Source organism: Oncorhynchus gorbuscha, linkage group LG19 (assembly GCF_021184085.1).
Source record: "Oncorhynchus gorbuscha isolate QuinsamMale2020 ecotype Even-year linkage group LG19, OgorEven_v1.0, whole genome shotgun sequence".
In the NCBI taxonomy this organism is placed as follows: domain Eukaryota; kingdom Metazoa; phylum Chordata; class Actinopteri; order Salmoniformes; family Salmonidae; genus Oncorhynchus; species Oncorhynchus gorbuscha.
The window spans coordinates 22,212,450-22,225,728 of record NC_060191.1 but is presented as its reverse complement, the minus strand read 5'-3'; the positions used below and the strand labels follow the sequence as shown (position 1 = coordinate 22,225,728).

General features: G+C 43.7%; 1 protein-coding gene across 2 annotated transcripts in view; it reads left to right on the top strand.

Moving 5' to 3' along the window:
* The window catches only part of agmo (alkylglycerol monooxygenase), a 43,441-nt gene that overhangs the window by 7,726 nt on the left and 22,436 nt on the right, over positions 1–13,279 (top strand). For both annotated transcript variants that reach the window (XM_046314043.1, XM_046314044.1), the window contains 7 exons: positions 5,061–5,164; positions 6,033–6,128; positions 7,430–7,496; positions 7,617–7,682; positions 7,765–7,844; positions 8,409–8,543; positions 9,399–9,515. In XM_046314043.1, coding sequence (XP_046169999.1) covers positions 5,061–5,164; positions 6,033–6,128; positions 7,430–7,496; positions 7,617–7,682; positions 7,765–7,844; positions 8,409–8,543; positions 9,399–9,515 — 665 coding nt within the window. The remainder of the gene's footprint in view (positions 1–5,060; positions 5,165–6,032; positions 6,129–7,429; positions 7,497–7,616; positions 7,683–7,764; positions 7,845–8,408; positions 8,544–9,398; positions 9,516–13,279) is intronic.

Genomic DNA, 13,279 nt, shown 5'->3' with positions numbered 1-13,279 from the left:
TTTTTGGAGGACTTGACTTGTTGACAGTCCTGTTGATTCTGTTTATTCTCCTCTAACCTACAGATATAGGATCTTAATTTGATCACTCTTTTGTTACTGACAATTTTCAGAGATTTGTGTGATTTACATAAATTCACTGGAAACCCACACTAACACATGGTTATTTTAACAGTATTGCACTTTTCATGTAGCCTAATTCTGGCCAACTAATAGCCTAACCACCCATCAAGCAACATTATGGACTAAACATTCAAATCCTGTTGCTGTGGGATTATAGGGGAAATTAAAATCCTACATCTGTATAAATCACACTAATAGCTAGTATCATCCCAGAACACATCTGTATCCAGCCAGCTTTCCTAAACCACAGATCAGAACCACAGGTCTCCCTCACATTGGTTCTACGTGAGATCATGGACATAGAGGAGTTTCACCACACCAGCTTTCGTCTGTGTACATCACCAGCCCATTCATATCAAAATATGTCCCCATCGGAAGATCTGTTCTCATCCATTAGTGTCTACAGTATTATTAACACATACTCATGTTACTGTACAGGGACACTTGGTACAGTACTCCAAGTATGCTGTAAAAAAAAATGGACCCAAAAGCAGTTTAATTCCTATTTACCTGTCACTTAGTCGCCATTATATGGGGGTAATATTACCGTAAATATAAAAAAAATCTTCCTCCACATCAGTTCTTTCTCATCAAAAAAAAGCCACGACTCATAGTCTACACTGTACTGATGACCTCCTTCACCTGAGATAATGTTTTCCAGTGTGTTGCACCTGGGTTCCTGCGTTTCACTCTCTATAGCATCCTGTGGTGTGTGTGCATGCGTGTCTGTGCGAGTGTGTGTCTGGCCGGGCCGTCCTCTCTCTACAGTACAATAGCCTAGCCCTATGGACAGCAGCAGTTGTCAAGACAAACAGATCTGGTCGTCGCTGCGCTGTACCGGGGCTGGGGTTGCTGGGGCTGGGGCCTCCCTGAGGAGGCTCTGCTGATCTGAATGTTATTGTTTTCAAATGAGCTCCTTTTGGCCGTGCGGCGGGGCGGGGGTTAACCTCCTGGTGGCCAGGGCTTCATAACTATTCTCTGTGACTGGAAGTTCCTGGCTCGGCGCAGGTTGGAGGGTTGGAGTGCGTACAAAAGAACCAAACCCGGTTGGTCAGGATGTGGGCCGTGCTACAAGAGACCCGGGCTGCTAGCACCTCTGGGACCCAGAGATAATATCAACAATGGCTAGCAGGCCACGAAGCTCAGCTCACTGTCTGAGAGTGCGTGTGGGGGGGTATTTGTCTGTACAGTATGTGTGCTTAGAGGGGCTAGACTGGGCTAAGTAAGGAAATTCAGTCTTCCTGATGAGCTAAGTGACTGAGCTGAGCTAAGCGCTCTGTGGCCCAGGAGTCTACTGCCCTCATGTTTGGTCATTTGCGACTGTCCTCTGTCACTTTTGTTTTTGTAGGACAGACTAGTTTCCCTAATGATGTTGGCAGGAAAGGTGAATCATGGTTTAGTGGGATACCTATCAAAACAGAGCTTGGACACGTTGGTGATCAGGTGTAAATAATGTACTGTATGTATACAATAAACATTTTCATTAATATGTCGTTTCTTTAGCAAGATTAGTTTGGATTTAGATGAATAGACTTATGTTGCAGTGGCACTAAGACATGAATTACAGGTTATGAATCGTATGTGCTTGACATAGAGTCACTCACAAGTCACTGTTGATTGGGAGAAACTTAAGTAAGAATTCCTCAGAATTTAGAATTCTCTTTAAGTGGGCCTGACTTTGTGTGTGTGTGTGTGTGTGTGTGTGTGTGTGTGCGTGCGTGCGTGCGTGTGCGAGAGACTGGGGATTGAGGACAGCATGAAGTATTGCAGTGACAGGGGGGAGCCAGTCGGCTGTCCCAGGGTAGGGGTTATTGTGTTATAGTTGGCACTTCATGTAAGGACCTCCAATCCAAACACTGAAGGCCATTACGAACATGATTGACAGGGCACCCAACCACTCGGTGGACTGCCGATCAAAGACAAAACATTATGCCAAGGTCTGGTCACGGAGGGTGGCAATTCAAGCAGTCGATTATTATTGCTTTAAAATAGTCTGTGTTCTATTGATAGGCTATAACAGATGTCCCACTATAGCTGTAGGTGACCTTATTATCTTGCTGTAGGTTGATAAACTAAAGGGGGAAAAAAGAAAAAATATATGTTTTATTGTCACCTTCTGGATAGGTGCAGTGAAATGTGTTGTTTTACAGGGTCAGCCATAGTAGTACAGCGCCCCTGGAGAGAGTTCAGTGCCTTGCTCAAGGGCACATCGACAGATTTTTCCCCTTGTCGGCTCAGTTGTTCGAACCAGCGACCTTTCGTTTACTGGTCCAGTGCTATTATTAATACATTACTTAGTAATCACCTGTTGTTGCATCTTTCTGGAATTACACAATGTTTAAATGGGACCTTGGATTGCAGTACTCTGTGTTTATGACATATCTTACATAAGCAAAGTCCCTGGAACTGTAGTTACAGGTTAAATATGATCTTGTTCGATCGAAGTCCAACTCGCTATCACCTAGAACTGGGCAATATGGGCTAAAATCCATATTGCGATAAATTGCCTGAACAATCAATAGAATGATATGTATATAACAATGTGCACTGCATTTGTTTTTGTATTGTCCTTTAAACTACTAGTTTGACGGTTCAATTGTACCATTAACAATCACCAATAGCAAACTTATTTCATTTCCCATGTCTCTAGCCTAGGCTGCTTATCGTTATGAACGACATCAGCAAAATCATCTGTGGTTTATCGTCCCAACTCTACCCTCACCTCAGTCCACACTCCCGTGGGACCTGAAGCCATATGATGCACAATGCAACACGTTAGTGGCACGTGTTCATTTGAGGAGAGTGTAAATGTCTGATCTTAACCCACTACCATTCAAACCAAACCTACAGAGAGTCTTCCCTGAAAATACAGACCTGACCATGTTATTATTATTTCCATTGACTGTCTCTGTTCCGTTTTGCATATTAGCGCGTCATTATCTACTTATCACTGATGTTCAAAAAAGGTGCAAAGCCCTACTTGAGACCTGTGGATGTGCAGTCCTCAGCGTTTCTGCTCTTGGTGGGAAAGGTTCTCTGTGGCATTCGTTCTCATCATTAAAGGAGTTCCCTCCTGAATAGGACCTGCCAAACTATGTGATGTCCTGCTGAGTCGCAGGATGAGGACATGGCTTGCAACGAAGCCTAGCAGTTCATACCTCCTACTAGTGACACCCAGCATTAATCTTAGCCCGCTCCGGCCCCCCAAACCAAAAAAAAGGGGGCTAGCAAAATTCGAACAATGGCTGGATTATAACTTCTTCTGTGTGTGTAACGGTTGATCTAGTTCCTCCACGGGCTCTGACAGGAAGAAGTGTAAAAGCACACGTTAACGACTGGAGTTATTACACATGTCGATTACTCTTTTTCATCTCCTTCTCATTCCTCTTTACCCTCCTGTTAGGTTCATAGTGGGACTACAGCTTGAATTCTGTTCTGGAGAGTCGGGAAATGAAAGTTTGAAATTCAGTCCAGTAATGTCATTGAACTTTTCAACCAAAATTGTACTCTCGCTGTTTTAACCATCTGTCCTCCAACACTGGCTGATAGCTTGTTGACGTTACAGAGGTGTCGAGTACTGGCAGGCAGTTTTTCTCTAAGAGGTGAGAGGGCTCTCCCTGTCTCCTAGGCTTTGGGAGTTCCTCATAGACAAGGCTTGCTGATTTTGATGGTTAGTCCACAGCTTCTTGGGCGTTTCATTTTTGGCGTTCGAGGACCGATCATGTCATTCCTTTCACAGACACACACTGTACACACCTTCACACACACTTTCTGCACGGTGTGTTTGTTCAGGTGGCGTCTCTCGACCCGTTGGGTTTTATGGCTCTCTGTTTTGATAGGATTCACAAGTTTATTAAACACTGATAGAGCCATACAGTACCTTCAAGACGTCTCTTTAGAATGAACTCTCGTAGTAGAATGGATGGAGAGCTAGCCCAGTGAGAATCTGCTCATCGTACGCATGACTATATTTAGCAGGCAAAAAAAATGTGCCTCCCTACATTTTCAAAACTCAGCTTTGTTGTCAACTTTAATTAGAGTTGAATTAGTCGTTTGTGTTATCATTTATCGTGTAATCATAGCACAATTGCACATCAGGGCTACCACATGGGATTTTAATGGGCATTGAGTAACTTTCACTGCTTTTAATGAAAAGTATATGTTACTATAGATAGCCTATATGGGGGCTTTGTGGTCCAGACTTAGCAAAGGTTCCTCTACTCCCATGTAGATGAAGCCAAAGCGTTTGAGGGGTGCCACTGCCAAAGAGCACAGAGAAATGGGTGGTCCGGAAACAGCTCGGAGATCCAGTGAAACTTAACAAGCGTGTTGCTTTGGATGTTAAAATGAAGTGTAATAGTAATATTAATGTAGCAAGTATCACAACACAGCAGAGGAATGTAAACTGCAGCACGGGGACATGGCTGGATGGTCAACAGCTGTAGACGAATGCTTTTATATCCTCGTTGTCATAATATCGTAATGTCCTCCTATGGTTTGCTAGATTCTTGTTTTGCTATATTTTCTAAAGACTGGCAATGAGTGTTGTTAGTTGTTTTAAAAATGAGGGTTGCTAATACTTTTTTATTCAATTCAATAATGCAATTCATTCCATTCATGAATTCAATTTCTTCATTTTTTTATTCAATAAATTCAAAGTGTGTGCAAGCGGAGTGCAAGCGATGACATGCGTGTGTCAAAATGCAACTTTTTGTGCGATTTCTACATAGTGCACCTTTAATCCTGTACAGTACTGTTTGCACTTTGCAATTGCTCCTCATGGTCATTAACAGATTGAAAGCAGGTCACTTTGTAACAGTATGAGATTAAGAGATTTAATTGTTAGACAGTGTTACAGTATGTGACGCCCTGTCTATCTGTTGCTAACTCTGTGTGTGTGCGTGTGCGTGTGTGTGCGCGCGCATGTGTTCCCACGACAGAGTTGAACTTCCTGTGGGCTGCCCACCAGGTCCACCACAGCTCAGAGTACTACAACCTTTCCACAGCCCTCAGACAATCCCTCACACAGCAGTTCTCATCATGGGTAAGAGCCCTACTTAACCACTGGCACAAATATGCTATTTTATTCTATTGTATTGTGAACAACATACTTTTGTGTGATGCTGGGGATGGCAAAATTTGATAAAGAAAATCAGGTTTTATTGTCACACACCGGATAGATGCAGTGAAATGTGTTGTTTTACAGGGTCAGCCATAGTGAAAATTAGGGTTTAAGTGCCTTGCTCAAGGACACATCGACCGATTTTTCACCTTGACGACTCGGGTATTCGAACCAGCGACCTTTTGGTTTACTGGCCCAGCGCTCTAAACGCTGGGCTACCTGCCGCATTAGAAATGCAGATAAGTCCAACATTTGCTCCTTCACCACAATGAATGCTGTGTTATGCAGGAAGTATGGTATACTGTTCTTTATCCATAGTCATTGAGTACGTTTACATGTACACTAATAATTTGATATTAAACTGATTAACTGATTATGGCAGTAGGCTGAGTTTGACATGACTCTGCTTGCCTTAATCGGCGTACGGTAATAAGTATACGCAGTCTTTTGAATGATTAGGACATGTAAACACCTTAATCGTAGTTCTAGTGGTGTATTTGATATGCGCATGTGCTCGCACCAGCCAAGCGTGCCTCCCTCTTTCGAGCGAGTGAAGTGTATTCAGAACAACTGAAAGTATGCATCTTTGACGTAGTTTCACATACAAACTTTATATGTCCGAAGTCAGAATCAAATAGGCTTTTCAAAAAGAACACCGTCGCTGTGGTAGAATGTTTATTTGGATTGGTGATTTCGGATGTGTCCATGTAATTATATTATATTCATCTGACCATCCACAATGATCATCTTTTTGCGTCCTTCTAACGATATTCATTGTGTCTGTCCTCAGGTGTTCTATCTCCCCATGGCGTTGGCAGTACCACCCTCGGTGTTTGCTGTTCACATCCAATTCAACCTGCTCTACCAGTTCTGGATCCACACTGAGGTAGATGCAGCCCACAGTACCACCCAGTCTCAGGTTACCATTATCTCTCCTCATTTCGGCCCGTTTGCTTATTGTCATGCATAGTGAATGCTATTTAATGATGATTATTCATGTAGTCAATATTCTACAAGATTCATTATGCATATTTCCCAATTACTGTGATAGCGTAAACTGTCAAATAATTCCGGGATAAAGCTACTTTGACTGAAAGTTATCTCACTCTAGTCCCTATACTAACTGCTGTTAAGGGGAGCTCAAGTCAAACCTGTGTTTAATTAAAAATAATGAGATTTTATGAAATACTCCAAACAGAAGCAAGACCAGTCGTTCTCCTTTAAAGTGATTGGTAGTATCATTTTTACAATCCCCAATCGTCATTGGAATGAATGGAGTTGGAATCACTTCCATCTTTTAGTACACTATTAGTGAAAACAGTCATAAAATCACAATTTTCTGAGGGGTATAATTTATGATTTCTTTATAGACTTTTTTGATGTTGAATAATTTATTGGCACACGATTCCCAGACCTGATCTGGGAATGAAAAAGTTTGAGTGAAGCTGCAAAAAAACGTTTTCATTCAAGATGAAACTCTGGCTGTTGCCAGACCACTCATTACATGGAAATAATGAATCATTTAAACATCATTTCCCAGACTGACTGTACGATCAGGGGTAGACTTTAACATCAAAATGTCTGTCAAAGTTGCACCCAAAGAAAAATCAGATTCTTCTGAAATATGGCATGATCTGTAATGATTTTCTGTGTGCGAGGGTGTGTGCGCGTGTGTGTGCGCGTGTGTGTGTGTGTCTGTCTGCTTAATAGAGTGATTGAACAGCCATACGTGTTTGATTGTGAATGACGGAGATATTGTTTTATGCATGCATTCGTTTGTTTGTCTGGAAGGAAGTGTGTGTGTTCATATTAGCTAGTAGCTACAAGCATGCCTGTATGCATAGGTGTGTGTTCAAGTGTATGTAAGAGCATTATCAACAGTGTCAACTGCTTTTTGGTCTTGGCACCACTCTCCATCCTAGTGTTGCTTTTCCTTCCATTTTATAAATATTCTTCTCCCCATCTGGGAATTTGGCCACGTCACGATTTCTGTCATTAGACCGAACTCATCAAATAAGAAAATGCTTTAGTCTTGTAAAAAAGGGTTGTAGCCAGATACATTTAGTTGCCACTGTATGTTAACCAAATTGCTCAGTAATACCCAAGGAGTGCAGTTAAAACATCCATTTGCGAGAAACATTTTTGTATTATTTTTTGCTTAATGTATGTACATTCTCTGTCTTTCAGGTGATCAGAGATTTGGGACCTCTGGAGTGGGTCCTAAACACCCCTAGTCACCACAGAGTTCACCACGGTAAGAAAGAAAGACTCTTCTTCTCTCTCAAACACACACATTCTTACCATATTTGACGTGAGCTGATCAGTGCAGTATTGGCGGAAAAAGAAAAAATGATGTGTTGCATTTCATTGGCAGGGCGAAATGAATATTGCATTGATAAGAATTACGGGGGAGCTCTGATAATATGGGACAGACTATTCGGTAAGTAACGGTTCACAGGGTGGTTGCTTGTTTTAATATGGCATTGTCATTATAACTACATTCTCTTATTTTGATTGATCAGGGACCTTTGCTCCAGAGGGCAATAAAGTTGTCTACGGTCTCGTACACAAAATAAACACATTTGAGATCTTCCATATTCAGGTTAGTCCCAAGAGAAAATACAAAATACAAGATCATTTTCTTATTGGCTGCGTTTTATTTTGCACACTGTAAGATATAAACTACTAGACTATAAAATGCATATACAAGCTATCAAAGAGCAAATTGTCATAGTGTTTAGATTGAGCTGACGCTGCATGCAAACTGTCTGATTGTCCCTGTATTACATCAGTGGAATCAAACCATTTGTAGAGCAGTTACTCTCAATCAGTATATACAAGTAAATGTTACCACTGGAACAGCCATGCTGTAACCATAACATTATTACGCAACCTTAAACAAACCTCCCAACAGAGGTGAAAGAATCCAATAAAATGAAATACTAGAAGTTGTGTTTGATTATTTTCACTGCCCTTACCGCTGGCAACCTACCGCATGAGCAATGCCTCCCAAATGGAGGGACATTCTCGGCACAGTATTAATTAACGCACAGATTAGCATTGACAACCATGAAATGTAGTAATATCAGGGCTTTTATAGTAAAACTGCTTATGTTATATAATGTGACTGTAATGTGATGGTATGTCTTTTATATTTTCCCTTTAGTTCCATTACTATAAATACTTGTGGAGGAGGTTCAACAGATACAAGAAAATCTTCAATAAATTGGGCGTCCTCTGGAAAGGACCCAGTTGGAAACCTGGCAAACCAAGGCTGGGGGATCACGCAGAGGTGCCCGAGGTACTGCCACGTTCAAAATGAAGTCATGTTTTGTCATTAGCGGGAGAGAGAAAACGAGAGAGCGATAGTGAGAGAGGGTGTGTAAGACGTGTGGAATTATGGAGAGACAGAGAGTGTGAAGAGGGAGTTGAAGACAGTGTTCTAGCATTTTTGGTGTATCTGCATTCTCAAAAGGGACACAATTGACACTTTCATACTTCATTACCTATCACTATGACGTAAAGAAGAGAAAAGTGTGTGTTTGTGTGTGTGTGTTACTATAGTGCCAATCAGGAGCCCCAGCGGTTGGCTTTGAAATAACGCTGATGGTGGCACATATTTAGGCCCTTCACACATTAAAAAAACTCCACCCCTCGACTTTATGATTAAATTGGCCCCTAAACTCTTGCATGGTGATTCTAAACATGTGGAGGGTGCTGGAATTTGCCTGAAATATCTTGAAAGGCTTGCCATTGTAGGCCGAGACGAGTGCGTTGAGGGAGAGGGGAGAGGGAGAGAGAGAGAGTCAGGGTCGAATGTGTTGGCTTTTGAGGCTAAGCAGAGCTGTGGGCTGGAACACCTACAAGGGTAGTGAAGTGAAGGAAACTCACTCACCCAAGACCCCTGGAAAACCCCTGCAAGAAACCTGTACCAATTTAACATGTAGTTCTCTACAATTTGGTGTTTTAAACAAAGTTTTAAAGTACATACAGTATAGATGTTCTGTAGTGAATCATTTCAAAGTATCTTATTATGTGCGTAAAGATGAGCCATGTTAAAGAATCGCAGCATTCAGGAATCATGTTATATTGTCTCATCTTTTGTGAAGCTGTATTAAATTGCTGTTTTAATATTTTTTTATTATGTCATTGATAGGTTACTGGAGAAGAGCTGCCATTCAATCCCAGTTGGCCTCTGGCTCTGAAAGTCTATGTCTGCATACATGGTCTAATGTTGTTGGGTGTTTACCAGGATCTGTTTGAGTCAAGGCTGGTATGTATTGTCAATCCCAAGAGTTTTTTGAAATGTGTTTTACCTTTATTTAACTAGGCAAGTCAGTTAAGAACAAATGCTTATTTGACAATGACGGCCTAGGAACAGTGGGTTAACTGGTCTAGGAACAGTGTGTTAACTGGTCTAGGAACAGTGTGTTAACTGGTCTAGGAACAGTGTGTTAACTGGTCTAGGAACAGTGGGTTAACTGGTCTAGGAACAGTGTGTTAACTGGTCTAGGAACAGTGGGTTAACTGGTCTAGGAACAGTGGGTTAACTGGTCTAGGAACAGTGGGTTAACTGCCTTGTTCAGGGGCAGAATGACAGATTTGTACCTTGTCAGCTCGGGGATTTGATCTTGCAACCTTTCGGTTTCTAGTCCAACACTCTATCCACAAGGCTACGCTGCCGCACCAAGTTACCAGTCATAGATAATCAACTGGGATTGAAAACACATGGGCTCTATCTTATTTGAGCCATTTTAAATAATGTCATTTTCATTTTCTCTGAAGGAAAGAAGTCACAAACATTCTGTTTATTTTAGCTTATGACATTCTTCATTGGGTTGTTTTTCTACAGTATTTACCCAGAAAAATAGTGACTCGGCTACCATCAAGTCAGAATGACTCACTGTCAGTCCTCTTTAAAATAACCTTTGTCTATTATTTTCCACTCTCAGAGCCAAAATCCCCCCCCCCTCTTTAAAAAAAATTCAGTAGTTATCTTTGGACTGCTTTTTTCCCCAGGCATAGTTTTGGTTAGCCAAAATGTGCTGTCCCATCCAGCCCTTCAAACTGAGACAAAATGGCCTGTCTTCATGTGATTCCTACCTCCATGGTGTTCCCTTAGTTGTGGTCCCCCCTCCACATAGGCCCACAATCAAAGAGTTCCCTCCTCTTATTGGCCACCAGCGCATGAAACAGCAGCATAGCAGCTGGTGGTCTAACAGTGAACACAAACTCCTTAATTGCCAAGTCAACCATTTCCCAACCAAAATAGCCTTTAGGATGCTGTAATCAGAATTTCCAGGGAAAATAACAAAGTTAGGACCTTGGCCTGGCAATAACTCATGTCCATGTATGTACAGTGCCTTGCGAAAGTATTCGGCCCCCTTGAACTTTGCGACCTTTTGCCACATTTCAGGCTTCAAACATAAAGATATAAAACTTTATTTTTTTGTGAAGAATCAACAACAATTGGGACACAATCATGAAGTGGAACGACATTTATTGGATATTTCAAACTTTTTTAACAACTCAAAAACTGAAAAATTGAGCGTGCAAAATTATTCAGCCCCCTTAAGTTAATACTTTGTAGCGCCACCTTTTGCTGCGATTACAGCTGTAAGTCGCTTGGGGTATGTCTCTATCAGTTTTGCACATCGAGAGACTGAAATTTTTTAGCACTCACTTCCGTCATCATGAAGTGCTTTGAGAGACTAGTCAAGGACCATATCACCTCCACCCTACCTGACACCCTAGACCCATTCTAATTTGCTTACCGCCCAAATAGGTCCACAGACGATGCAATCTCAACCACACTGCACACTGCCCTAACCCATCTGGAATACCTATGTGAGAATGCTGTTCATCGACTACAGCTCCGCATTTAACACCATAGTTCCCTCCAAGCTTGTCATCAAGCTTGAGACCCTGGGTCTCGACCCCGCCCTGTGCAACTGGGTACTGGACTACATGACGGGCCGCCCCCAGGTGGTGAGAGTAGGCAACAACATCTCCACCCCGCTGATCCTCAACACTGGGGCCCCACAAGGGTGCGTTCTGAGCCCTCTCCTGTACTCCCTGTTCACCCACGACTGCGTGGCCACGCACGCCTCCAACTCAATCATCAAGTTTGCGGACGACACAACAGTGGTAGGCTTGATTACCAACAACGACGAGACGGCCTACAGGGAGGAGGTGACGGCCCTCGGAGGGTGGTGTCAGGAAAATAACCTCACACTCAACGTCAACAAAACTAAGGAGAAGATTGTGGACTTCAGGAAACTGCAGAGGGAACACCCCCCTATCCACATCGATGGAACAGTAGTGGAGAGGGTAGTAAGTTTTAAGTTCCTCAGTGTACACATCACAGACAAACTGAATTGGTCCACCCACACAGACAGCATCGTGAAGAAGGCGCAGCAGCGCCTCTTCAACCTCAGGAGGCTGAAGAAATTTGGCTTGTCACCAAAAGCACTCACAAACTTCTACAGATGCACAATCGAGAGCATCCTGTCTGGCTGTATCACCGCCTGGTATGGCAACTGCTCCGCCCACAACCGTAAGGCTCTCCAGAGGGTAGTGCGGTCTGCACAACGCATCACCGGGGGCAAACTACCTACCCTCCAGGACACATTTACATTTACATTTAAGTCATTTAGCAGACGCTCTTATCCAGAGCGACTTACAAATTGGTGCATTCACCTTATGACATCCAGTGGAACAGCCACTTTACAATAGTGCATCTAAATATTTTAAGGGGGGGGGGGGGTGAGAAGGATTACTTTATCCTATCCTAGGTATTCCTTAAAGAGGTGGGGTTTCAGGTGTCTCCGGAAGGTGGTGATTGACTCCGCTGTCCTGGCATCGTGAGGGAGTTTGTTCCACCATTGGGGAGCCAGAGCAGCGAACAGTTTTGACTGGGCTGAGCGGGAACTGTACTTCCTCAGTGGTAGGGAGGCAAGCAGGCCAGAGGTGGATGAACGTAGTGCCCTTATTTGGGTGTAGGGCCTGATCAGAGCCTGGAGGTACTGAGGTGCCGTTCCCCTCACAGCTCCGTAGGCAAGCACCATGGTCTTGTAGCGGATGCGAGCTTCAACTGGAAGCCAGTGGAGAGAGCGGAGGAGCGGGGTGACGTGAGAGAACTTGGGAAGGTTGAACACCAGCCGGGCTGCGGCGTTCTGGATGAGTTGTAGGGGTTTAATGGCACAGGCAGGGAGCCCAGCCAACAGCGAGTTGCAGTAATCCAGACGGGAGATGACAAGTGCCTGGATTAGGACCTGCGCCACTTCCTGTGTGAGGCAGGGTCGTACTCTGCGGATGTTGTAGAGCATGAACCTACAGGAACGGGCCACCGCCTTGATGTTAGTTGAGAACGACAGGGTGTTGTCCAGGATCACGCCAAGGTTCTTAGCACTCTGGGAGGAGGACACAATGGAGTTGTCAACCGTGATGGCGAGATCATGGAAAGGGCAGTCCTTCCCCGGGAGGAAGAGCAGCTCCGTCTTGCCGAAGTTCAGCTTGAGGTGGTGATCCGTCATCCACACTGATATGTCTGCCAGACATGCAGAGATGCGATTCGCCACCTGGTCATCAGAAGGGGGAAAGGAGAAGATTAATTGTGTGTCGTCTGCATAGCAATGATAGGAGAGACCATGTGAGGTTATGACAGAGCCAAGTGACTTGGTGTATAGCGAGAATAGGAGAGGGCCTAGAACAGAGCCCTGGGGGACACCAGTGGTGAGAGCGCGTGGTGAGGAGACAGATTCTCGCCACGCCACCTGGTAGGAGCGACCTGTCAGGTAGGACGCAATCCAAGCGTGGGCCGCGCCGGAGATGCCCAACTCGGAGAGGGTGGAGAGGAGGATCTGATGGTTCACAGTATCGAAGGCAGCTGATAGGTCTAGAAGGATGAGAGCAGAGGAGAGAGAGTTAGCTTTAGCAGTGCGGAGCGCCTCCGTGATACAGAGAAGAGCAGTCTCAGTTGAATGACTAGTCTTGAAACCTGACTGATTTGGATCAAGAAGGTCATTCTGAGAGAGA